The sequence below is a fragment of the Staurois parvus genome, unplaced genomic scaffold, assembly GCF_062004578.1.
Source record: "Staurois parvus isolate SC_StPar_1 unplaced genomic scaffold, SC_StPar_1.0 ptg000672l, whole genome shotgun sequence".
Classification (NCBI taxonomy): domain Eukaryota; kingdom Metazoa; phylum Chordata; class Amphibia; order Anura; family Ranidae; genus Staurois; species Staurois parvus.
In genome coordinates, this window is record NW_028318468.1 from 1,859,285 (window position 1) to 1,886,758 (window position 27,474).

Sequence of the window (27,474 nt, forward strand, 5' to 3'; positions counted from 1 at the left end):
GAGATAACCAGGATGGGTCTAGCTGGTCACAGGTCCCAAAATGCTGGGCGTAAAAGTCGTGTTTCATAATGATGACATCTGATCTGGTGTCTATTAAGCAAGGGACCAGTTGTCCATTTACTATGGCAGTCCCTGCTGGGCTTGGGCTTACCTCCTGTCTTGTGGGTGTGCAGTCCCCAGGGGTTGTTCCTCTGCCCCAGAATCCTCTAATTTAACTGCTGCCGAGTGACTCTCTTGTTTTCTGAGCAGCCACAGTTCCTGGCCAGGTGGCACACCGCCAACATCTCCCGTCTTCATCTGGATTCTGTCGCAGGGGATTGTCCCCCTTGGTCAGGTGGGACAGTTCCTGTTTAACTGTGGTCATTTCTTATCACATGGACACCAGATTATGGGTCAATTCTCAGATAGCAGTCTGAAGGACCGACTGTGAGGAAGGGGCCAGGGCCTCTTCTTTGGCATAAGGAGGTTAATTTTTCTTGGTTATGGCAACAGTGGCTTTTGCACCCTCCTGTTCCCTATCCACTGTCTCCGCCACTATATTGTTGAAAGTCAGGTAGAGCTGGGACCTCACCCATTCTGGCAGGGCATGTCGGACGGGGCCCGCACTCACTCTTCCAATAAATTGATCTTGCAGCAGCTTTTCTGGGGTACCTTTTGTTGGCACACCTTGCGGGCTCCTATCCCTAACTTAACCATATGTGGAATGCGTGCAAACTGCAGGGGAACTGCGCTTCTTATAAGCATAGCTCTACTAAAGATGGCCGCAGGGGTCACCTTGGGACATGTGAGGAGGCCTAAGAGGAATGGGTATTCCTTGGAATGGGTATTCCTCTTCTGCATTCTGGCTGCAGGGTGGTGCAACATCACCACCTGTATAGGGAGGTCAAACTGCACCTGCCTACATGCAGCCCACCACATGTACATAAGTATGACTAAACTACAGGGAGAAAGAGCCACGCTCTCAAATCAGCTGAGCAGCTCAACGTAAGTGCTCCATGCTCAAAACTTTTCTAGTAAAGTGCTAAATCAAAAAATCTAATCAAATCAAATAAATTATGATATATGATACAGTGTTGAAAAAATATATAGAAAACAGTTAACAATCCAAAATGCAAACAAAGATAGCTACCATTAATATATGCAGTCCACTCTTTATATGTTAAAACATAACTGTGACACTTTCACAATATACTATATGTGTCAAGTACACATAACAGCCCGCAATAAATATCCTTAGAACCCATGAGTCAAATTTTAAAGAAATGCCCTATTGCATTTAATGGTACTTTGTATAGTTTCCTGAAGTTTACTGTACTATAAGCATATAAATATTAGGCACTAAAATCTGCAGTAAATTGTACACACACTGTCAACTACTGAAAGTGCTGGGAGCTCATTAGTTAAAGACTAGGGATTATAACCGTGGGAAAGAGGGGTGGGCTTTGTAATGTCGTAACTGATTGGTTGTTTAAATTCAATACAATTGGAGAGATGAATTAAAATCACTTCTTTGGAATGTTGTGAGTTTAATACAAGCTACGAATCTTGGAGCTAAAAACAGGTGTAAATAGAAAGGTCAGTCTTATTAACGCTGCTGTGTTTTATCTTCATGTATTAACAGATGTGGTGTATGCTTGGTTGTTTATAATATTCTAAACTTTATCTTAAATCTATTCTAAGTGGTAAATGTATAGTTCACAATAACATGTAGTGACTGCGCTTAATGGTTTGTTTAGTATTTAAACTGAGTTAAACTGGGTTTTTTTTAAACTATACAGAATAGAGAAAAAGTAAATGTAAGATGTAAAAATGTTATGGAATAGATCCACAATAGTAATTTTTATCCAAATAAGAAAAGCATTCTGGCAAAAATAACTATTCTGGATGTTCAAGTTTTTGATATAACGTGGTTCTGCCTAGAGAAAAGAAATCTAAAGTGTTTGGTCATTGTGAGTGTTTGCACACAAGGTTTAACAATAAGGATAAGGAACTAGGTGTAAATTTATTAGGTGCAGTCAGCTCAGTGCTTTTGCATCCTGTGATGACTTTAATGAAATTTGCCTAGTTTCCATGCCCAGTAGCATATATACACTTTAAAGCAAATATACTGTATATTGTTTACATATTTTCTGTATTTATTTTGTTTTTAGTTAATAATAAACATTTTCCATTTTAATATTTCATAATTTAATTTTCTGCCAGTGGCTGCAGCTTTTCATGTGTTTAGCAGAACCAAAATTTAGCTCAATAGACTAATCCTTGTCTGCCCTGTAAGGCTTTATATAAAATTTCAATTAGAGAGAAATAAATTGGTAGAAACAGCTTCTACTGTGCTGTCTCTATTTAAAAAAACCCATAATGTATAATGGCACCAGTGTGTGCACCTTATATGAAATGTTAATTTGTAAAACTAATGGTTTTACATACATAGTAGGAAAAAAGTCATAAAATATTTTAAAACATACAAACTTAAAAACAAATTTAAAAAAAATTGACTCAAAAAAATAAATTGCTTTCCCATTATATGAATCTTACACAAGACAGAATCTGCTATGGAGTATAACAGGTGTCCAACACAGAGGTGCTAATGGGGTCTGATAATATTCTTTACAGTACTTTCTGTTATGACCTCAGTGTATGTTGGGACACTCTGCTCTGAATTTAGCGGGAAAGGAATGCAAGGTGCAGCATGCTTAAGCTAGCCATACACTAATAGATTTTCAAATGAACATTAATAGGAATATTCATACAAAATTCTCAGTACTGGACAAATGTTGTTCAAAGTACTTCATAATTTGATTTGCTTTTAACATTCAATTTTGGAATGATTTTAATTTCCCAAACAGAAACTGCATACACAGTTAGAAATTTGTTCATTCAAGACAAATTTTCCATTCTTCTTTCTCAAAATTTCTCATCACTGCAGTCGAAAACAAACATTGATTTGACCCCAATAAAGATTAGAAAATTGGACAAAACTTATATTAACATTTTTTAACAGAATTCTACTAGTGTATGGCCAGCTTTAGATAGGCCTCACAAACTAAAACCTAACAATGTAACATAACATTAGGGGCCTATGGTATTCCTACTTAGGTCTGAAGTAGGGCTTCCATGAAAGACCCTTTTACAGACCCCTTATCCCAGAGGTCTCCAAACGTTCTAAGTGACAGTTTATTGTCCTTTAAGTTTTATGGGGGCCAGACTATGGCCAATGGGAGTAGAAAATGTCCTGGCATCAGTGGGAATAAAAAAAGGTAAAATAGTGCCCTTTCATTGGTGTCAATGGGAGAAATGATGCCCCATTGTTGGTGTCAGTGGAACGAATAGTGCCCCACCATTGAATAGTGGGAGTGGGAAGAATTATGCCCCACAGTTGGTGTCAGTTGAAGGTATGGTGCCTGTTTGTGTTAGTAGGAGGAATAGTGCTTTGTATTAGTGGAAGGAATGGTTCCCTCAAGGGCTGAATAAAGGCAAGAAAAGGGTTGCATTTGGCCCAAGTTTGGAGACAGAAATGTCAAACATGTTTTACAGTATCTGAGAAAAGAATATGCGTTTAGCATTAGTAATTCCAATACTCCACTTTTCGATTCCTTTTTATTACATTTAGCATTAGTCATTCTAATATTCCACTTGTTAATTCCTTTTTATTACAGGTAGCTTTGCAAACAATGGCTGCAATTACTCCTGTACCACGTGACAGTAATCTGTACTGTTATAAAGGATTCTGTTTCTTAAAGAAAATGATGACACCAGAGTTTATAGACTCCCTACAGGATTTTAAAATAAGAGATGATGATGTTTTCTTGATTACATATCCAAAATCAGGTGGGTTTAACACCACTTGCAGAAATTCTAAAAATTCATTCAGAAATAGTTTAGAAATTTATGAATAAGGTCTGTTTTTAGACTGAAATGCGTTAGTAAGTTTGCCGAAGAATATCTTTACTCCTTTATGCATTAAAGAAGATTTTTGTATTCACTTGTTGCTGACATTTTTGGAATTGGACTTGTACTGATAAGCAGATGGAGACTGCTAGTGCAGCACATGAGCTTATATGCTTTAAGTCTAATACATTTGACAGGTAGCAACCCACTTCTGTTTGGATTTACATACAGTATGGGTTTGTACATTTCCCATTCATTTCCAATGAGGCTTTACACTCTGCTTCTTTCACTTTTTAGATTATACCAAAATATTTCAAATGAGCATGTTGTTTTACTAAATGTAGTAATATATCATGCAATAGAACCAGTTTCCGCTGGCTTGTGTACCTGAAGGACAGATAGCTGAACAAAGTCCACACTTCAATAAAATTCTGAAACACAGAAACGCGTTAAAGCAAATGAATATGATGAAGAGAATTTACAGTGCTTTTCCTGAGAAAAAATCTATACATCAAATTAGTGGTAGACCCTGATACATTATAAGTGTAACTGCAAATCAGATTGTTATGACACAATTCCCTCAATAGGATACAGCCTAAGTTTAGGTAAAATTTATATTAACCCCCTTGGAAGTATTCCTGAGTGTAGCTCGGGGTAAAGTTTCAGTACCAAAAGCAGAAACCCTGAGCTACACTCGGGATTACCCTGCAGTGCTGCTCAGGGATTCCCTCGATAACTTTCCTTGTCCTTCGCTCCCGCAATGTCCTCCCTGCAGTGTCCCCGGCCATCTCCTTCGGCCGATGCCAGCATCCATCTTTTGGGTTCCATTCCCCGTGAGCGCCGGGACGTACGGGGAATGGAACCGGCAGGAAATTCAAAATTTTTAAAAGTGACATTCACTCAATACACTAAAATCTCATAGTAAAATATTACTGTATCAAACCATTTCACATACATTTTGTCCCTAGTGCTTTGTCCTGCGCCCTGCCTGCATTTTTTCTGTTCTTTCTGCCTGGAAACTGAGAAAAGTCCATGGCGTCCAAAAAGCATCCCTTTAGGTCAAAAGCGATTTTAGACCAGCTAGAGAACAGCGATAGTAAATTAGAACCACTTGCAGAATTGAGTGATAATGATTTGTGGGGAAATTTGTCACCAGACACTGAAAACAATTTTGCAACTAAGCTCAGCGATGTGCAAACTTGGCTCTCTATTTCAAATTTCAGTGTTTTTGGTTTGATTATATTATTGAATTAAATTTATTATTATTATATTATTAATTTTTATGATTATTTATTATATTATAATTTATGATTTCGTGTTTCAAATTTTATCATACCCAGGATGTTTACTAGACTCTTGTTCGGACAGATTTCAGTGAGTTATTCCTAAGAATTACAGGCCTACAATAAAAAAACAACATATTTCCATGCAAAAAAATGTACTGCTTTTGAGCACAGAAATACTGACATAATCAGACTGCTAGGGAGGTTAAAAAGTCCTCTGTCTTCTCCATACCTCTATAGCCCTAATCTTCCAGTGCTGCAGGAGGTAATGCAAGTGCTGGACCTGTCACAGGTACTGGATGAATGGTGGAGGGAGGCAGAAAGGGTGGACACAGTCAGCACTCCCGATGAATACCTCTCCTTTCTCACACTGGCCAAATCTCTCCCCTTAACAGTCTCAGTGTACAGGATTTTCTGCCTTCCATGAGATTCTAGATTCTTCAGTTTCTACAACCTTCCAGCCCTGCCCATAGACTAACCAAACTGACCATATCCACAAATCTACATAACCTAAGTCAGCTTTTCCCAACCATTTTAATGCAGAAGAACCCTTGAAATAACATTTTAAACCCAGAGAACCCTAATATTTACTATATCAAATGTTCACAGTACATTAGCGTGATGGTCATTGGGAAGAATGCTCCTTACATTTTTTTTTACCATTGGTTAGATTCCCCCCTTACAGGTAGGCAAAAAGATCATTATTGATAGTGGTTACTCATCTGAGAGGCAGACGTTGCTCACTGCGCAAGGAACCCCTATCAACCTCTGGAGGAACCCTAGGGTTCTACAGAACCAATTAAGAGGTTGATCCAAGCTGTAAAGCTGTTTAAATAAATTAAAATGAGTTATTTTTATTCCCTTACACATACTGTATACCACAAGCTAGATGTTGTAAGATGCTATGGTGTGGGTACTGGTGGGCAGAACAAAAAAAAGCTAACAGATTCCTCTGCCCCCACACCCCACCAGGACATTGTATTCTGACACTGGCACCCACTGATTGGTTGCAGCTAGAGATGAGCGAATCGAACCAGGCGAACCGGAATTCGAGTCGAATTTCAGGAAATATTCGATTCGCGTCGAATCCGAAATTTTGCCTACTTCGGGTGCGCGAATCGAACATTTCCCGATCAGCCGGTAAAAGTGTCCCTGCAGTGAGCTCCGCTATTTCTGACAGTTCTCTGACAGAAGGAACACATGTTTAGCGGTTGAAACATTGTATCTATTAGTTTACATTTAGGATACAGATGTTTCAACCGCTGTACATGTGAAGAAGCTGTGAGAGAACTGTCAGAAATAGAGGAACTCTGCACATACACTTTTTGCCGGCTTGGAATTATTCTTCTTTTCATCCTACTTCTTCTTCTTCTTCATCCTCATCCTCAGAAGAAGAGGATGAGGATGAGGATGAAGAAGAAGAAGAAGTAGGATGAAAAGAAGAATAATTCCAAGCCGGCAAAAAGTGTATGTGCAGAGTTCCTCTATTTCTGACAGTTCTCTGACAGCTTCTTCACATGTACAGCGGTTGAAACATCTGTATCCTGAATGGAAACTAATAGATACAATTTGTATCTATTAGTTTTCTGCAGATACACTTAGAGGAGCTCTGCAGATACACTTAGAGGAGCTCTGCACATACACTTTTTGCCTGTTTGGAATTAATCTTATTTTCATCCTACTTCTTTTTCTTCTTCTTCTTCTTCTTCATCCTCATCCTCATCCTCAGAAGAAGAAGAAGAGGATGAAGAAGAAGAAGAAGAAGAAGTAGGATGAAAATAAGAATAATTGCAAGCCGGCAAAAAGTGTATGTGCAGAGTTCCTCTATTCTGCAGATACACTTAGAGGAGCTCTGCAGATACACTTAGAGGAGCTCTGCACATACACTTTTTGCCGGCTTGGAATTAATCTTATTTTCATCCTACTTCTTCTTCTTCTTCTTCATCCTCATCCTCATCCTCAGAAGAAGAAGAAGAGGATGAGGATGAAGAAGAAGAAGAAGAAGTAGGATGAAAATAAGAATAATTCCAAGCCGGCAAAAAGTGTATGTGCAGAGTTCCTCTATTCTGCAGATACACTTAGAGGAGCTCTGCAGATACACTTAGAGGAGCTCTGCACATACACTTTTTGCCGGCTTGGAATTAATCTTATTTTCATCCTACTTCTTCTTCTTCTTCTTCATCCTCATCCTCATCCTCAGAAGAAGAAGAAGAGGATGAGGATGAAGAAGAAGAAGAAGAAGTAGGATGAAAATAAGAATAATTCCAAGCCGGCAAAAAGTGTATGTGCAGAGTTCCTCTATTCTGCAGATACACTTAGAGGAGCTCTGCAGATACACTTAGAGGAGCTCTGCACATACACTTTTTGCCGGCTTGGAATTAATCTTATTTTCATCCTACTTCTTCTTCTTCTTCTTCTTCTTCATCCTCATCCTCATCCTCAGAAGAAGAAGAAGAGGATGAGGATGAGGATGAAGAAGAAGAAGAAGAAGAAGTAGGATGAAAATAAGAATAATTCCAAGCCGGCAAAAAGTGTATGTGCAGAGCTCCTCTAAGTGTATCTGCAGAGCTCCTCTAAATGTATCTGCAGAATAGAGGAACTCTGCACATACACTTTTTGCCGGAAACCGCTGTATGGAGGGAATGTCCCAGAACTGTCAGAAATAGACTATTTCTGACAGTTCTGGGACATTCACTCCATACAGCGGTTTCAACCGCTGTATGGAGGGAATGTCATAGAACTGTCAGAAATAGACTATTAATGACAGTTCTGGGACTGTCCTTCCATACAGCGGTTGAAACATTGTATCTATTTGTTTCCATAAATGGATCCATTTATGGAAACAAATAGATACAATGTTTCAACCGCTGTATGGAAGGACAGTCCCAGAACTGTCATTAATAGTCTATTTCTGACAGTTCTATGACATTCCCTCCATACAGTGGTTGAAACAGCTGTATGGAGTGAATGTCCCAGAACTGTCAGAAATAGACTATTTCTGACAGTTCTGGGACTGTCCTTCCATACAGCGGTTGAAACATTGTATCTATTTTTTTCCATAAATGACATTCTGCAAATACACTTAGAGGAGCGCTGCAGATACACTTTTTGCCGGCTTGGAATTATTCTTATTTTCATCCTACTTCTTCTTTTTCTTCTTATGAGGATGAGGATGAAGAAGAAGAAGTAGGATGAAAATAAGATTAATTCCAAGCCGGCAAAAAGTGTATCTGCAGCGCTCCTCTAAGTGTATTTGCAGAATGTCATTTATGGAAAAAAATAGATACAATGTTTCAACCGCTGTATGGAGTGAATGTCCCAGAACTGTCATAAATAGTCTATTTCTGACAGTTCTGGGACATTCACTCCATACAGCTGTTTCAACCGCTGTATGGAGGGAATGTCATAGAACTGTCAGAAATAGACTATTAATGACAGTTCTGGGACTGTCCTTCCATACAGCGGTTGAAACATTGTATCTATTTGTTTCCATAAATGGATCCATTTATGGAAACAAATAGATACAATGTTTCAACCGCTGTATGGAAGGAATGTCCCAGAACTGTCATAAATAGTCTATTTATGACAGTTCTATGACATTCCCTCCATACAGCGGTTGAAACCGCTGTATGGAGTGAATGTCCCAGAACTGTCAGAAATAGACAGAAACTGTCACAGAACTGTCCTTCTTCTCATCCTTCTCCTTCTTCTCATCCTTCTTCTCATCCTTCTCCTTCTTCTCATCCTTCTCCTTCTTCTCATCCTTCTCCTTCTCCTTCTTCTCATCCTTCTCCTTCTTCTCATCCTTCTTCTCATCCTTCTCCTTCTTCTCATCCTTCTCCTTCTCCTTCTTCTCATCCTTCTCCTTCTCCTTCTTCTCATCCTTCTCCTTCTCCATCTTCTCATCCTTCTCCTTTTCCTTCTTCTCATCCTTCTCCTTCTGCTTCTCCTTCTTCTCATCCTTCTCCTTCTTCTCATCCTTCTCCTTCTTCTCATCCTTCTCCTTCTCCTTCTTCTCATCCTTCTCCTTCTTCTCATCCTTCTCCTTCTTCTCATCCTTCTCCTTCTCCTTCTTCTCATCCTTCTCCTTCTTCTCATCCTTCTCCTTCTCCTCATCCTTCTCCTTCTCCTTCTTCTCATCCTTCTCCTTCTCCTTCTTCTCATCCTTCTCCTTCTTCTTCTCATCCTTCTCCTTCTCCATCTTCTCATCCTTCTCCTTCTCCTTCTTCTCATCCTTCTCCTTCTCCTTCTTCTCATCCTTCTCCTTCTCCATCTTCTCATCCTTCTCCTTCTTCTCATCCTTCTCCTTCTCCTTCTTCTCATCCTTCTCCTTCTTCTCATCCTTCTCCTTCTTCTCATCCTTCTCCTTCTCCTTCTTCTCATCCTTCTCCTTCTCCTTCTTCTCATCCTTCTCCTTCTTCTCATCCTTCTCCTTCTTCTCATCCTTCTCCTTCTTCTCATCCTTCTCCTTCTTCTCATCCTTCTCCTTCTTCTCATCCTTCTCCTTCTTCTCATCCTTCTCCTTCTCCTTCTTCTCATCCTTCTCCTTCTTCTCATCCTTCTCCTTCTCCTTCTTCTCATCCTTCTCCATCTTCTCATCCTTCTCCTTCTCCTTCTTCTCATCCTTCTCCTCATCCTTCTTCTCATCCTTCTCCTTCTCCTTCTTCTCATCCTTCTCCATCTTCTCATCCTTCTCCTTTTCCTTCTTCTCATCCTTCTCCTTCTGCTTCTCCTTCTTCTCATCCTTCTCCTTCTTCTCATCCTTCTTCTTCTTCTCATCCTTCTCCTTCTCCTTCTTCTCATCCTTCTCCTTCTCCTTCTTCTCATCCTTCTCCTTCTCCTCATCCTTCTCCTTCTCCTTCTTCTCATCCTTCTCCTTCTTCTCATCCTTCTCCTTCTCCATCTTCTCATCCTTCTCCTTCTCCTTCTTCTCATCCTTCTCCTTCTCCTTCTTCTCATCCTTCTCCTTCTTCTCATCCTTCTCCTTCTTCTCATCTTTCTCCTTCTCCTCATCCTTCTCCTTCTCCTCATCCTTCTCCTTCTCCTTCTTCTCATCCTTCTCCTTCTCCTTCTTCTCATCCTTCTCCTTCTTCTCATCCTTCTCCTCATCCTTCTCCTTCTCCTTCTTCTCATCCTTCTCCTTCTCCTTCTTCTCATCCTTCTCCTTCTTCTCATCCTTCTCCTTCTCCTTCTTCTCATCCTTCTCCTTCTCCTTCTTCTCATCCTTCTCCTTCTCCTTCTTCTCATCCTTCTCCTTCTCCTTCTTCTCATCCTTCTCCTTCTCCATCTTCTCATCCTTCTCCTTCTCCTTCTTCTCATCCTTCTCCTTCTCCTTCTTCTCATCCTTCTCCTTCTTCTCATCCTTCTCCTTCTTCTCATCCTTCTCCTTCTTCTCATCCTTCTCCTTCTCCTTCTTCTCATCCTTCTCCTTCTTCTCATCCTTCTCCTTCTCCTCATCCTTCTCCTTCTCCTTCTTCTCATCCTTCTCCTTCTCCTTCTTCTCATCCTTCTCCTTCTTCTCATCCTTCTCCTTCTTCTCATCCTTCTCCTTCTTCTCATCCTTCTCCTTCTTCTCATCCTTCTCCTTCTTCTCATCCTTCTCCTTCTCCTCATCCTTCTCCTTCTCCTTCTTCTCATCCTTCTCCATCTTCTCATCCTTCTCCTTCTCCTTCTTCTCATCCTTCTCCTTCTCCTTCTTCTCATCCTTCTCCTTCTCCTTCTTCTCATCCTTCTCCTTCTTCTCATCCTTCTCCTTCTCCTCATCCTTCTCCTTCTCCTTCTTCTCATCCTTCTCCTTCTCCTTCTTCTCATCCTTCTCCTTCTTCTCATCCTTCTCCTTCTTCTCATCCTTCTCCTTCTTCTCATCCTTCTCCTTCTTCTCATCCTTCTCCTTCTCCTTCTTCTCATCCTTCTCCTTCTCCTTCTTCTCATCCTTCTCCTTCTTCTCATCCTTCTCCTTCTCCTTCTTCTCATCCTTTTCCTTCTCCTTCTCCTTCTTCTCATCCTTCTCCTTCTTCTCATCCTTCTCCTTCTTCTCATCCTTCTCCTTCTTCTCATCCTTCTCCTTCTTCTCATCCTTCTCCTTCTCCTTCTTCTCATCCTTCTCCTTCTCCTTCTTCTCATCCTTCTCCTTCTCCTTCTTCTCATCCTTCTCCTTCTCCTTCCTCATCTCCAAGGGCATTTAAATTAAAGGTACAGTGTTCTGCACTAATTTAAAGGCTCTCTGAAGCCTAGAAACCCTTTTTATAAGTCATCTTCGTAGCGAAGAAATTCGCATCGAATCGAATTTCACACTGGAATTCGCCGAATCAGCCAAATCGAATTTTTGAGAAATTCGCTCATCTCTAGTTGCAGCCACTGATCAATGGAAACATTTTCAACATCTCACTTCTATATAGTTTAAATAAACAATTGACTTCTAGCTACTGAGGAAGCACACACATTTAGTCTGGTTCTTGTATGACTGGCTGAACTTTATTCAGTATTAGGCCAGCTTAATGTAGAATTAAAGGCAAAACTTTTTTTTTCCTTTTTGGGTAGAGTAAGGGAGAGTCATAACCCCTGTCAGTTTTTATTTGTACCCAGTTTCCCATTGGGGAGATTTCCTTTCAGTTTCTGTTGCATAGCCAAAACAGAAAGTGAGGGGAAATCCCACCAAAGTGAAAGAATTCCTGTTGTCACTAGTGTCCCCATTGGACGCTTTTCCGTCAAGTACTGTTTTGGTGACAACTCACAATATGACATTTTCTTTTACTTTCACTCTCAGTGAACAGTATACAGGACAAATAAAGAGGGCAAATCTACTTACGGGACACGTAGAGCAATGAAAACCTGACAGTTGTTCTAATCCCTTTCCACTCTGTCCAAAACTTAAAAAAGGTTTTGGCTTTAGTTACACCTCAACTCTCTTTGCCAGTTTTTTTGGAAGCAAAACCATGTCAGTGATAATATTCCATAGCTTTTTTTTGCAGTTCCTCTACCTGCAGTGTGTTGCATGTACTGTAAGTATTTTTTTTTAATTGCCAGAAATATTTGATCAGTATGTTTTCCATTGTAAGCAACATCTAAAAATAGATTTAATTAGAATTACATTTTTAAATATCTACTGCATTTGTTTAGCAAGAAATAACATTGTCACTGATGAGCATTATCTTAATTTACATTACCTGTACATTATAGGCACCAAATAAGATGATAACTATTGCTGGCCTTTGTAACTATTTTTGTTTTTAGAGCATTTCTGTATTTGAATTTGAAATATTACTAACAAATCTAGTAATGTGCAGCATGTTACAACAGATAATAAAACTCTGGATTGTTAGAAATGGTACTGTACATATAAAAAGACTTGTTCTTTATTCTATTAGAATTAATTAATGGAGTCCCAAACACTTAACCAATATAATTGCAAAAAATTAAAAAAATGCCAAGGACACCTATTTTTTGCTGTGTGTCTAGCAAGTCGTTGGAGGTGAAGGACATACTCTAGTACGGGGCATTCATTTAAAATGGGTGTGGTTTTACAAGAGGTATATTGTTAACTTAATGCCATACTTTAATTCAATACTGCAGACCAGGGGCGGACTGACAACTCATGGGGCCCCCGGGCAGTAGGGATCATGGGGCCCCTGTGTCCTTGCCCAATCTCAAAAAAGCCTATGACAAAGGTACCATGGGCATCTCGTGGGGCCCCCTACTGACCCCGGGCCCTCGGGCAGTGCCCGAGTTTCCAAATGGTCAGTCTGCCCCTGCTGCAGAGCCAAGTGCAAGAGACTCTAAAAGGAATAGTTTTAAAAGATAATACCTTACTAAAGATTATCAAGCCAGCAAGAGACAAAGATGTTAGTTGCTTGTATTCCCCAACTTGCAAAGTATAGAATCAAAGAAGGTCACAAAGATATAGAGTGGAGTGACCATGACAATACACTTACCTGTAAATACAGGATCAACAGGTCCTAGATAAACCTATGATTCCAGGAGCAAGAGGGAGAAGAGGAGACTTGAGTTAGTCAGCTCCCTCTACCTCCTGCCGCCACAGGCAAAGAAAGCAATAAAGCACAATTTATGAAACCTAGCAGGAGTTTCCCCCTTAGGCCCCATTCACCCCTGAGCGTAGCGTTTTTGTGCAATTTTTTTGTGCGTTTTGTTGCGCATTTTCATGTGCAACTTGGTCAGGCATTTTTGGTGTTTTTGAGTTCTGGCGTTTTTGTATTAGCCAATAGAGAAAAATGTAATATGTGACATCAGTTGTTTCCATTTTTTGCCATGTCAGAAAGTACTTTTGGTTACATGACAAAATGTGCAAAAGCACATGAAAACGCGTGATTTGTGTTTTTCCATTTAATTCTATGGGAATAAAAACACACCAAAAACACATCAATCTGCCTGGAGTGGAGATGTGAGCCATCTCCATAGAGTAATATTGATATTTTTTTTCTCCCTGAGCATTTTGGAGCTTCACCCTAAATGTGTCCTTGGTCTTCAGCTAGCTAATGGTGGAGCTCAAAAGTATCACTGTGCAATGGCAACTAGCAAAGTTAATATGATAGCACAGTGTATTTCCCAACCAAAGCTTTTAAGTAGATAAAGAGGGGGATAATGGTGTCTGAATGCAGTATCTATTGTGTTAGCTTGAATATTGGGCTTGCACCCGGTCACCGGACCCCTGGGACATGACACCTACAAAGTGCCCAGCAGCGGCCAACCCGATTTCCTGATGTTACTGCGGTCCCTGGAGCATTGAGGGTCTCCCCGTGGTGCTGATTGATGCTTGACTACCGAGAAGGTTTACTGTGCTAGACAGTGAAGCTGCAGCCTGGTCCTGAAGGGGAGAGAGACACGATCCCCTCTGTTAGCCTCCAAGTCCCCACATCAAGAGCCCCAGCATGGCTGCTGTAGGGGAATATATCTGCATCCCCAGGATGCCCCTCAGTTTTTATTTCCTCTGGTAGTCCAGAGAATGCTGAAGAATACAATGTCTTTAGGCGATGGGACTACAGGTCCAAAGTTCCTCTGCTTCTCATACACACTCCCCACTCTGTCAGCAGGACATGACAGGGGGGACAAAAGAGGGGAAAAAAATGAATCTTAGTCTATGCAGCAGATGTCCCTGAATTGCAGAATGACCCAGCCTGGACCTGGCTACGTAAATGTTAAACATTTTTACTGCCCCCAACTACTTCCCATTAAAAAATGATCCCCCCATTGCATTCGGTGGACAGTACCATTGCTGAAAGTGACTGATTCAAGTGAATGAAATCATGCTGGAACAGAGGGCCAAACAGTAGGCTCACAGTTGTGGTGCAGTAATTCCGATCATAAAGCCCCTTCAGCTTTCAAAAAAACAAATAGGCATTTAGGAGGTGGCAGTATTGCTTCCTGAATGCTTGTCATTCGCCACTGCAATGCTCTCTAAAAAGCTATCCACGGCAATCACCAGTCAAAGGGCATCGCAGGTGTAGACAAGCCCTAAAGTTGGCCATAGATTACTAATTTTTTCTTTTGATCAGCTTGCAGGCTGAATGAAAAAACAAAAATGAAGGAATTCCTCCACCCACACAAGCAAGGTGGAATTCTTCCCACTGCTGAGACATTGTATTCTGACAACAGAGACTCTCAACTGTCAGAATACAGTGGTCAGCAGCTACAGCCATTGATCGAGAAAAATTTTCCAACATTCATGTTTCATAGAAGTCATTTGAGAGATCAAATTCTGTTGAGCAGGATCGGCCATACATGGATCGAAATCCAAGCCAGTTCCTGCTGAACCAGCCAAATTTAAATCCATCGATGACCAGCTTCAGAGTGCTGTAGTTATCAGGACTAAAGAAAAACAAAAGAAACTAAAAACAGCAAAGCACTGGTATAATGCCTAGTACATGCTATGAGAATATCAGATGAAAGATCATCCATTTTTGGGGGGGCTAGTCTCATATTGAAAACAAATAATTTAGTAAAGTTATGAAAATTCTCGTAAGACAAAATACAACTTCAGAAGTAATGTAATGTATGATATTGTGTTGTAATGTATTCTTTCATTTCTGAGCATGCATGGTCTTGCTCACTCGACAGACAATTGCTGTGCTAATTACAAGAAAATTGCTAGTTCTGTTATCTTAGGTGAAAAATGTTTGTGCTTGTTCCTTCGGAAATTTTCGCATGAACTGTTGTCATCAGCTCTCGAAAGCTGTGTACTATTAAATAGATTATCAGACAATCGCTCTGAATGAGTTTTCATTCATATTATTTTCTCATTGTGTATACCAGGCATAACAGTATGTAAGTAAACACTAATCCCAACATTTTAAAGGAGGACTGGAGACATGAACTACATGAACACTCATTCTGTGCAGTAAAATAAATGGTGGAAAACCACTACTAAAATTAATTAAAGAAGAATTCCAGATATGGATATTTTTATATAGCTAATGCTCCATCAATTTACTTATATAATACAGTTATATAGTTATTTAGCAAACATACCTGGCTGATGCCCCTGGAAGCTGTGAAATGAACACTGCTACAGCAGTGATCTCCACTATTTTACAGGTCCTGTGCTGAGCAGCTTCTCTGCTGAATTATGAACACATTAGGTCAGATGCTCAGCACGGGTGCCAATCAGGGAATGCTTTGCATTCTCTAAATGAATGCAAAGTGTTCCCTGATTGGACAGAGTAGGGAGGTGGGATGGTGATGTCAATGCATCAGGGCAGCCTCTCAGCACGGGACCCAGATACAAGTGGAGATCACTGGAGTAGCGGTATCTACTACAGTGATTTCCACCTTCCTGGAAGATGGGTCAGGTATAGTACAAACATAGTTACATTGGTATATAATATATATATATAATATAGTCATACCTGGATAATGCAATAATAACCCCCAACATAGGTGTCAGTGAGTACAAAAATAACCCCCAACATTGGTGTCAGTGGATACAATAATAACCCCCAGCACTGGAGTTAATGAATGCAATAATAATCCCCAGCACTGGAGTCAGTGGACAGAATATTAACTCCCAGTATTGGAGTCCGTGTACACAATAATAACCCCCATCGGTGTCAGTGGATGCAATAATAACCCCTAGCACTGGAGTTAGTGGATGCAATAATAAGCACTGGAGTCAGTGGACAGAATAATAACTCCTAGCTTTGGAGTCTGGACACAATAATAACCCCTTGTGATGGAGGGTAGGCAGGACAGAACACACAAGGCGGATGACAAACACACAAAGCTTTATTGAGACAAATGACAGTCACTCAATGGGGGGATTGCAAGGAGTGGGACAGCGCCCAGTATGGAAATAGGAAGGAGAGGGCTCAAAATAATTGTAATCCATCCCCAAGGGGTAAGTTAGAGTCTCTAGCGATTTGTAATCCAAGTAGGGAGCAGAGGGGGAACAGAGTGCAAGAACAGTCTAGGGGGAATAAAACAGAGGTGCATACACTCATGGCTCCGGCAGGGGTGTTGTCAGGGCTCCGGGTATGACCAGTGGTATGTGAACTGACGCAGGGAAACGCAGGCTTCAGATATGTTATAAACAATATAATTTAATAATACTAACAATACAAAACGCAGTGCAATACTAAAACATAAACAAAGTGCAAACTAACCAAACCACCCACAGATAACAATACATACAATGCAAGCGTAGTCAGGCAGGCCGGGTCAATAACAATCGGGCAGGTAGGAACAGGAGGAGCAGGCAGAGAGTAGTCAGGTCACGAGCCGGGTACAGCAACTAACGGGCAGGTAGGTACAGGGGGTCAGGCAGAGAATGGTCGGGGTCACAAGCCAGGGATCAAACAGGAGAAGTCAGCAGAGGTCAGGATCAAGCAGGGTTGGCAACAAGTCAGTCAGGCAGGAACAGGAACAGGAATGCAGGTAACAAGATACAGGGGCCCATGGAAAAACACCCACCAAGGCACAGACTGCAGGTCTGGCCATCCCTTAAATACACCTCCGTAATCAGCTTCAGGTGTTTGGCTGACTGCAGGGTTGAGTCTCTGATTGCTGAGAGCACCCGCTGGCCAGCCCTGGTACTGCAGCCCACAAGGCAGGTGAGTCCCACCATTATTGGCAAATCCATTCCTGACAGGTGTCCTGGCTCACAGCGGACGGCAGCAGGGCGACCCTGCACAGCACACAGCAACAGCGGGTATTTCTAGCACACATCAACCGCGGGTAATCCGGGCCCCAGAGTATTAGGCAGAGTATCATGGGACCCACAGCAGATAGTCCTGACCCAGGGTATTAGCAGTGTCAGCAGTGCTCCCAGCCCTGGAGTGTTAGCAGTTAGCAGCGTCAGCAGTACTCCCAGACCTGGAGTATTAGCAGTGTCAGCGGTACTCCCAGCCCTGGAGTATTAACAATGTCAGTGTCAGTAGTAGCTATCCCCCCCCCAAGTCCTGGGTGACTGCAGAGGGCAGCTGACGTATCTCTACCTTCTCCTGGGGCTTTGCGGTGGGGCAGCTTGCGGTAGTCTCCCCCTTATCCTGGGGATCTGCAGAGTGGCAGCTTGCAGAGGTCTCCCCCTTCTCTGGGGCTTGCGGTGGGCAGCTGCGTGGTTCTCCCCCTCCTCTGGGGTGTGCAGAGCGGCAGCCCGCAGAGGCTCCCTCTTATTCCTGGGGGGTCTATGCAGAGTGGCCACGAGGGTCCCACCTCAGCTGGGGATCCCTCTGTGGCTTGGCAGCGGAATGGATGACCGGGGAGCCCGGCATTGATCTTTTAAACCAATGCAGGACGCTTCCCGGTCGTCCTCACAAAGGTGGGAGGTCTGTGGGCGGCGTGCCTCGTTGCCCCTCTGGACAGGGGTCGTGCTCTCGTGAGTGCGGCCTTTGTCCGGAGGCATCCGCAAGAGCGGAAACTCCTCGTGCCCACTCTGCGCATGCCGGAACCTTGTGGAGTCAGCCTGACGCCATGGTCTGGAACATTTCTGCAGGAGGTTTGCACCTCTCCGCAGAGAGGTGTGAACCTCGCTATCTTGTCCCCTCTGGCCTCGCTGGATGGGGATAAGATAGTAGCAGAGGTGAGAGGAGCCGCGCCTCTTGTCTTGCGCAGCTCGGCTTCAAAGAGCAGGACGAGAGACAGCAGGGGGGCATTCCTGAGCGGGCCAGCAGAGGGGGGAGAGCGACAAACTGTGACACCCCCATTGGGGTCAGTGGACATAAGGGTAACCCTCAGCATTAGTCTCGGTGGACACAATAATAACCTGAACACTGGTGGCAGTGGATGTAATAATAACCCCAGCACTGGTGTCAGTACTATTAATCCCCCACATTGGTAGTAAGTGACATTGAAATGTAACCCCCCATGAGTAATAATGTTGGGTTAACTTTCACTACCATGAAGGTTAACTCCCCATTCCCCACTGCATTAGTGGTGATGGCAATGAAAGTTAACCCTTTCCTCAATCGCAGCCCTCTACCATATCCCAATTACCTTATAACAGGCTCCTGCACCACTCTCTCTTCCTACTGGCCGGGGCTTGCCTATACTGTGGGCAGAAATATCTCCAACCACAGTACAGTCTGTACAGTCTATACTGAAGTGTGTTCTATGCAGCAGCCAGCCGCTGAGTTCTTTTATGGATGCAGGCACAGCTTTTGCATCTATCTCTGGCAGGAAAGATACCCTTCTTTCCAGCAGCGCTGTGAATTTCACTGCACACAGTGCGGTGTAGCTCGGCTGAAATGAGCTAACCCATGCATTCTGTTCCCAACCCAGGATGCAGCCCAGGATGAAAATATCCAGGGACAAATGGCAAGGAAGCTGTAATCTCCTGCTAAAAATGGGATTGTTGGCAACTATGAACCAATTGTCAGTGTGTGCTAGGAAAATAGTTGTACACCAGCATGGTTGCCAACAGTCATGATTTTAGCAAGGCAGCAAGATCTGCATTGACAGCTGTGAAAAGTTAGCCCTTCATCCTCCACTTTGCTTTTGGGTTTTATTGCACCCACTGACACCAATGCTAGGGGTTATCATTATGTCCACTGACACCAATGTTGGGATTATTATTGTGTCCACTGACTCCAATACTGAGGGTTATTATTGTATCCACTTACACCAATGTCGGGGAACATTATTGCACTCACTGACACCAATGTTAGGGGTTATTTTTGCATCCACTGACATGAATGCTGGGGATTATTATTACTGCCACTAACACCGATGCTGTGGGTTATTATTGCAGGCACTGGTACTAATACTGGAGTTATTGGACTCCTTCAGTGTGCCTTTTGATACATTGAGGTGTGCTCAAGCTCATTAATTGTGCAGCCCTCAGGAGGTGTTAGGGGCTGCACTTGAAGCCCTCTATGATTTTCAAGTACTGCTCAGGGCACTGTAAAGTCTGATCTTCAGAGTTGGCTGCAGAACCCAGAAGCAGAGTATCTCCACTGCAGGGCAGCGGGTGAGTGTGTGGGATAGATGGCTGTGTCTGCAGGCAGTTGGTAGACACATGTGGCGTTCTGCTGCAGCTTGCTTCATTTGTGTGTTTCATTTTGTGTCCAGTGTCTTCTGCAGTGCTGGAACTCAAGGGCAATTTAGGAATAACTCCAGGTATGGCTATATTATACATAGCTACATTGGACCATTGTAACTGTGTTTATACTATATCTGACCAATCCCCCTGGAACTGGAAATCACTGTAGTAGACTCAGTTTCTCCAGTGACCTCCACTTGTTTCTGGGTCCCTTGCTGAGTGGCTGCCCTGTTGCATTGACATCACCATCCCACCTCCCCACCTTGTCCAATCAGAGAATACTTTGCATTTATTCATAGAATGCAAAGCATTCTCTGATTGGTGCCCGTGCTGAGCTTCTGACCTCCTGTGTTCAGAGCTCAGCAGGGCAGCCGCTCAACACAGGAGCTGAAAACTAGTGGAGATCACCCGAGTAGCTGTGTCTTTCAGTGATTTCCAGCTTCCAGGGTCATCGGCCAGGTATGGTTTATTAATAATTCTATTGGTCCAAGCTGGAACAATACAACTATTGTATATATAAAATATCAATACCTGGAATTCTTCTTTAATTACTTCATTTAAGTAGTGGTTTTCCACCATTTACTCCGCAGAATGATCATTAATGTAGTTCATGTCTGCAGTCCTCTTTTTAAACGCTGTGAGTAGTGTTTACTTATTTATTGTTAATATCAGTATTTTGTTGTTTTTATTTACTTTTGTTTTTCTTTAGTACTAATGTTGGAAAGTTTTTCTTGATCAGTTGGCTGCAGCTGATTGGCTGATCAGTGGATTCTAGCAGGGGAGGAGTTCTGCTGTCAAAATACAACAGCACAGCAGGGAGGATTCTACCATCCAGCTTGCTTGTGTGGATTGGGAAATCTGCTTGCCTTTTTTTTTTTGATCAGCCAGTGGCCAATAAAGAACTGTATCTGGCCAGCTATGGCTGGCCATAGATGGATTGGAATCTGGCCAGTTCTGCAGGGACTGGCTGGATTTATATGTATATGTAGAAGCTCCTGCTCAAAGGAATTCGATCTAACAAATAATTCTATCAAATGGGCAGGTTGGGAACTTTTTCTTGATCAGCAGCTGCAGCCTCTGATCAGTGTATTTTAACTGTGAAAAGACCCTGCTATCAGAATACGTCTCAACAAGGAAGATTTTTCCATCCATTTTTTAACAGCTTAACGGGGATTTTTGAATGCAAATATCACATCACAACTGCAGGCCTACTGTTTGGCTAGCTGTTGTAGCGCGGATCACTTTAATCAGTCACTTTCAGCAGCAGTACTGCCCACCGAATGCAACAAAGGGGATCATTTTTGCCACCTAAGGGTTGGTTCACACTATAGAAACGCAGTCCAGATGCGTTTCCTCATGCAAGTTTTTTTCACACATTCCAGTGCATTTTTTATGTATGTTGACGCATTCCAGTGCGTTTTTAATGCATTCCAGTGCATTTTTGGTGCATTTGGTGTATTTCAGTACAGTTCTGTGCAGAAAAAATTCAGCATGTTCTACTTTTTTTATTTCAACCGGAACGTACTGGAACTGCAATCGCTGATGTGAATTATGACATTGACAACCATATATCCTACTTTCTGTGCATTTTGGATGCAGAAAAAAAGCAACTGAAAAGCATGCAGTGTGAACTGGCCCTAAGGGCGAGTGGCTGGGTGAAGTAAAAACATTTAATATTTAATATAAGTATTGTATTAGGTTAACAATATGCCTCTTGTAAAAGCACACCCATTTTAAATGAATGCCTTGCCCCTAATTAGAGTACATCCACCTACAATGGCTTACTGGACACACAGCAAAAAAAGGTGTCCCTGGAAGTTTTTTTTTAAATATTGGCAACTATGCACCCTATCACAGAGCATCCTGGAGAGATACAGCTAAGGTTGTGTTATTGTATATGTACAAATTAATGCATATTAGCCTTTCACATTAAAAAGGAACCATCTGGTCTCAGCAAATATTAAGCTTAATATGCAGTGAAGAGCACCGAAATGGTACTAAAAAAATTGAAACTTCTGAAAGAGTTCAATGGCTTGAATCCCGAGCACTAAATCCGGACGTAGATTACAACAGTCGTCCTTCACCTCGCCTGTTTGTATCCCATTTGTCAGAAACATTTGTTCCCCGAGGAATGAAAAATACAAAGGCAAAAGTAAGTAGTATCATTTTGGACTGATAATGTTATTGGAATATGAAATTAGCTAATGTATACAGACCTAAATAAATAAATAAATGCTTTTTGTCCCAAAGTAAAAATTTCTGTACAGTATGTGAACCCTCTATAGCAGGGGTCCTCAAACTTTTTTAAACAGGAGGCCAATTTACTGTCCCTCAGACCGTTGGAGGGCCGGACTATAGTTTTAAAGAAAAAAACTATGAACAAATGCGGACACAGTACAGGAGATGACCAGAGACTGCGGACATACAACGGCGGCAGGAATACTGGGCCGGCCGCTCCATAAGATGCACAGACATTTCACCCCAAGTGTGTCTTATGAAGCGAAATATACGGTAAATGCAGGACACCTTGTTGGGTCAGATCTGTGTACAATGTAAAGAGAGGGGGGGGAGTAAGGAGGGGAGAGAGTAAGAGAGAGAGGAGGGGGGATAGAGAGAGAGGGGGGAGAGAGAGAGAGGAGGGGGGAGGGGAGAGAGAGAGAGGAGGGGGGAGAGGGGGAGGGGGGAGGAAGAGAGAGAGAAGGGGGGAGGGGGGAGGGGGAGAGAGAGGAGGGGGGAGAGAGGGGGGAGAGAGGAGGGGGGAGAGAGAGAAGGGGGGAGAGGGAGGAAGGGGGAGGGTGAGAGAGAGAGAGAGAGAGGAGGGGGGAGAGAATGGGGGGAGAGGAGGGGGGAGAGAGGAGAGGAGGGGGGAGAGAGAGGAGGGGGAGGGGGAGGGAGAGAGGGGGAAAGAGAGAGGGAGGAGATCGATCATTTATTGCATTTATCTAGGGTCCATGGCCGTGATACCCGACATGCAGCGATGGAGTCTCCTCTCTTACTCCCCCTCTTCATGGTCAGCTCTAGGCTCCACCCTCCGGCCGTGAAGGTTGCATGCACTGATCAGAATAGATGGCCGGCTGGCTGCAGAGAGGCCAGGTGAGTGGTGCGGGTTCATAAGCCGAGTCCACCTTCCCCTGTTCTAGAATTGCTGATCCCGCCCTCCTGCCTCCCGCCCGAGCCCTGCCGAGCTCTCCTGACCTGCCAAACCCTAGTCCCTTGCCTCGTGGCAGATATGCCCCTACCCGGAGGGCAGGATAAATGTCCTCGGCGGCCCACATGTGGCCCACGGGCTGTAGTTTGAGGACCCCTGCTCTATAGCGATCCTCTTCAACCCCAGTTGGCACACATGTTCTAGAGAAGCATGCCATTTAGCCCTGGCTCACCCCAGTGCGACTTGTCATGAGATTTAACAGTTTCAAGTTGCATGAAAAGTCGCACCCTATTGTCTGCAATGGAACCATTCAAATCGGTGTGACTGATGCTGTCGGAGTTGCACTGATTTTGAAAGTAGTTCCTGCATTATTTTTTGTGATTTCAGGGGTGATTGCATATACATTTGTACATGAAGTTGCACATCTGTCTGCCAAGGTTCCCCTATAATAGCATGCCACTTTAAAATCGCACAACTTCAAATGCAGTCATACAATTTCAAAGTCAGATTCGGTGTGAAACAAGGCTTACAGGGAACTTGGGAGCTGGAGTGATGGGAATGGTAGAGTGTAGACATGGCCAGGACTCAAGGTACCCAATGAAGGGAGAACAGCAGAGAACTGCACATAGACAGCTAGAAGAGTTATCAGCTCTTAGATTTGAAAAAGTAGCATGGAAACAGGGTTACAAGAGTACTTGAGGTAACACTGTAGTAACATTAATGTTAAAACTTGAAGTAACAATTCTAGTAATACTAGTATTAAATTTTGCTGTAACAGTTGTAGTAACACTTGCAGTAAGATGTATGATTATTACTTTGCTCTGTCACAGAAAAATTGCAGACAGTGTGCTGGTAGTAGCAGAAGGTCATCAACGTATCACCAATTTATGCCAGCAGGTCACACAGTATCAATACAGGTATGCAAAGGTATTTCTTTAGGCTCACAGTAAGGCACAATACATTTGAGGCCTACTTTGCTGGGACAGCATCTGCTGGTGGGAAGACAAGACTTGGCTAAATGTACTGAGCAACGTTAGGAAGGTTGCAGCAGCAGCAGTGGTGGCCAGTGTTGACAACCTCCCAAAATAAAATTTACTGACAGGACACCAAAAATTTACTAAGAGCACCATATTTTTTAAATGACAAAATGCATGAAATTTACTGACAGAGCCAAATATTTTGCTGCCACTTTAAAAATAAATAAAATGACCGTTTTCAGTGCAAATATCAACATTTATGCTATAAACATGTATCCAGTGCTATTAGCAATGTGGTTAAGGTATAACAAAAGGCAAAAAACACATTTCTCCATTTACATGAAGATCAGGTTAATATAACCCAGCACAGAGCTTCTCTTTACATCAGAGTCTGCAGGGTTCCCCTTTACAGTACAAGGGAGAGCTCTGTGGACCCTGATGTAAAGGAGAACTATGAGGACACTGATGTAAGGAAGAATGCTGCAGACCTAAAATCGGAGTCCACAGAGTTCTCTTTTACATCACAGTCCACAAAGTTCTCCCTTACATCAGAGTCCACAGAGTTCCCCTTTACTGTGGTAAGGGGAACTTTGAGGACCCTGATGTAAAGAAGAATGCTGCAGACTGTCAGACTGTCCGTGGTGTAAAGGGGAACTCTGATTATAAGGGGGTCTCTGATCACCAGAGCCTCTCTTGCTTACACAAGAATCCACAGCGTTCCCCCTTACATCAGAGTCTGCAGGATTCCCCCTTAAAATACAAGAGGGAACTCTGTGTAAAGGGAAATGCTGATGTAAAGAGGAATGCTGTGGACTGTGATATAAGGGAGAATGCTGTGGACTCTGGAGTAAAGGGGAACTCTGATGTAAGATGGGCTCTGCAGCATTCCCCTTTACATCATGGTTCACAGACTTCCCCCTTGCACTGTACGGGGGAATCCTGCAGACTCTTATGTGAAGGGGAACTCTGAGGGCACTGATTTAAGGGGGAACACCAGGAAGGGAGGGACTCTGGTGACCACAGACTACCTTCCGCAGAGCAAATACCCTAAGGTAAGGGGGTTCTGATATGAAGGAGAACCTTTTTATTAGTGTTCCCCTTTACCTTAGTGAATTTACTCCCCAAGTCCCTCCTTACATCAGTGAACCCCTCCCCAACAAGACTGTGTGGCCTTGCTGGTGACTGGAGTAATGTATTGTGACACTGATCTCCCAAATGCTTGCTCGCTCGGCCTTGGGTCGGAGTCACGCCACTTTCCTTCAGCTCCAGGCAGCAAGGCTTCTCTTTGACAGTCTGCACCAGCATTCTCTTCTCCAGTCCACAGCTCCCTTTGGTGCTCCCACTCCTGGGTCCTCCTGCCTCTCCTGGCTGGCCCTGCTATATCTGTAAAATGTGCCAAGTGGCACAATGGCATCACCAATGCCTGCCCCCTCCTGCCTGAGCCCTGCTGAGCTTGGCCAGCTCAGAACTGCGCATGCCTCACCTCACCCATCCTCCATCAGCTCACGGCCAAATGCGGCAGACACTGTCCGTAAAAGACATTTATGGACAGCTTGTAAATAGTCCGGTATTTACAAACTGTCCATGATTTTATGGACAGTTAGCAACCCTGCTGGTGGCTTGAGGGGTGTACAGTGCTATACCTACACTTTCCCTCCTCATGTAAGAATCTTTTCCTAATGCTATATCTCTTTCTCTTTCCTGTCCCTCTCCTTTACCACTTGCAAATGCATGCCAAACCCGGGCAGGGTCCCCTTTTTTTATAAGGGCTGCCCTATCCAAGACGGCCATGGGAAGTTCACTGGGGACTGCAGTGTCCTATCGGATAGCTGGTCTCCCTGAGATGTGTATGGAGGCTGCATAGCGGCAAAACACCACCATCAGGATAGAGTGAGAACTACACCTGCCTACTAGTGTTCTTCAGAAACCTCACATGACTGTTTTTTTTTAGGACAAAGTTCTTTTACAGAAGAACTCTAGTCACAAAAGCTTTCATTGAGCCTGGGTTCACACTGATGCGGTGCAGAATTCACACCGGTTTCTGTGCAATTTCCGCACAGCATCACGATTGCACCCCAATTATGCGAATCGCTGCAGGTATGTATGTTAAGTTAACAACACCCCGAAATTGGTTTGCAAAATGCAGTGCAATGTGCAGAATCGGATCGCATGGGTGTGAATACCCATGCAATCCGATTCTCGTGTGGACCACAAAAAGGGTCCTGCACTATTTGGTGCAGATGTGGTGTGATCTGAGCCATACAAAATGTATGGCTCAAATTGCACCGCACAGAAATCGCATGTGATTTGCACAGGAATGCATTGCGGTTCCTGTGCGAATTGCATGCAATGTGCCGAACTGCATCAGAGTGTAATTAAACTCTGCTATTTTTTTATGTGCCCCCAGGAGTCATTAGCCATAATGTGTTGGTGTGCACAGTATATTAGCATATTATGCCAGACTTACCTGTCAAACGATCCCCTCAAGCATTGCACTGGTCATGGGTGCTTCCATCTAATCCCAGTCTTCCTTTTGGATTTGGTCTCTTCAGCCGCTTGAATGGCCAGGCCAAGATGATGTCACACCCATGCATGCACAAGGGAGTCATATCAAAATTGCTCAGAGCAATTCCAAAAATGTATGCTAAGCTGTGCATGCAAAGCCCAGTTTACATTACCACTGACAGGCAGGGAAAAGCAGTTATGACAGAAGAGATCAATATGGTCTCTTCTGTCATTAAAACCCTTCCTTTCAGCCATTTTTCATTTTTTAGGTTCAACCATCATTGTACTGCACAAAGCCTGTCCAAAGAGGGGAGCTCTGGTTGGGACACAGCAGGTCCACACACTAAAGCTTGCTTGCAAAAAATGAAAGTGGGGCAAATACAGGACCACACATCTTGCACAAGAGGGAGCAGTCATGACAGGTCTTTTACAGAAAGCTGCACAGAGGCAAAGTGAAGGGGTTATTTCTTGTTGGATTACTCCACAGATCTGAAAGAAATACACTATATTGCCAAAAGTATTGGGACGCCTGCTTTTACAGGCACATGAACGTTAATGGCACCCCAGTCTTAGTCCGTAGGGTTCAATATTGAGTTGGCCCACCCTTTGCTACTATAACAGCTTCAACTCTTCTGGGAAGACTGTTTAGGAGTGTGTCTGTGGGGATGTTTGACCATTCTTCCAGAAGCACATTTGTGAGGTCAGGCATTGATGTTGAATGAGAAGGCCTGGCTCGTAGTCTCTGCTCTAATTCATCCTAAAGGTGTTCTATCGGATTGAGGTCAGGACTCTTTGAAGGCCAGTCAAGTTTCTACAGCCCAAACTTCCATGTCTTTATGGACCTTGCTTTGTGCACTGTTCCAACATGACTGTTCCAACAGTCATGTTGGAACAGGAAAGGGCCATCCCCAACTGTTCCCGCTAAGTTGGGAGCATGAAATTCTTCAAAATTTCTTGATATGCTGATGCCTTAAAAGTTTTCTTTACTGGAACTAAGGGGCCAAGCCCAGCCCCTGGAAAACAGCCTCAAACCATAATCCCCCCTTCACCAAACTTTACACTTGGCACAATGCAGTCAGGCAAGTACCGTTTTCCTGGCAACCACCAAACCCAGACATGTCAATCGGATTGCCAGACAGAAGTGTGATTCATCACTAGAGGCGCTATGCTTTAAAGCACTGCATCTGG

At 43.1% G+C, this 27,474-nt stretch overlaps 1 protein-coding gene across 1 annotated transcript in view; it reads left to right on the forward strand.

Annotated features, from left to right (window-relative positions):
- The first annotated feature begins 1,503 nt into the window (after nt 1–1,503).
- The window catches only part of LOC149447719 (amine sulfotransferase-like), a 42,080-nt gene continuing 16,109 nt past the window's right edge, over nt 1,504–27,474 (forward strand). Inside the window, exons 1-3 of the mRNA XM_089652159.1 lie at nt 1,504–1,575; nt 3,657–3,828; nt 21,594–21,808. Coding sequence (XP_089508285.1) covers nt 3,672–3,828; nt 21,594–21,808 — 372 coding nt within the window. The 5' untranslated portion in view covers nt 1,504–1,575; nt 3,657–3,671. The remainder of the gene's footprint in view (nt 1,576–3,656; nt 3,829–21,593; nt 21,809–27,474) is intronic.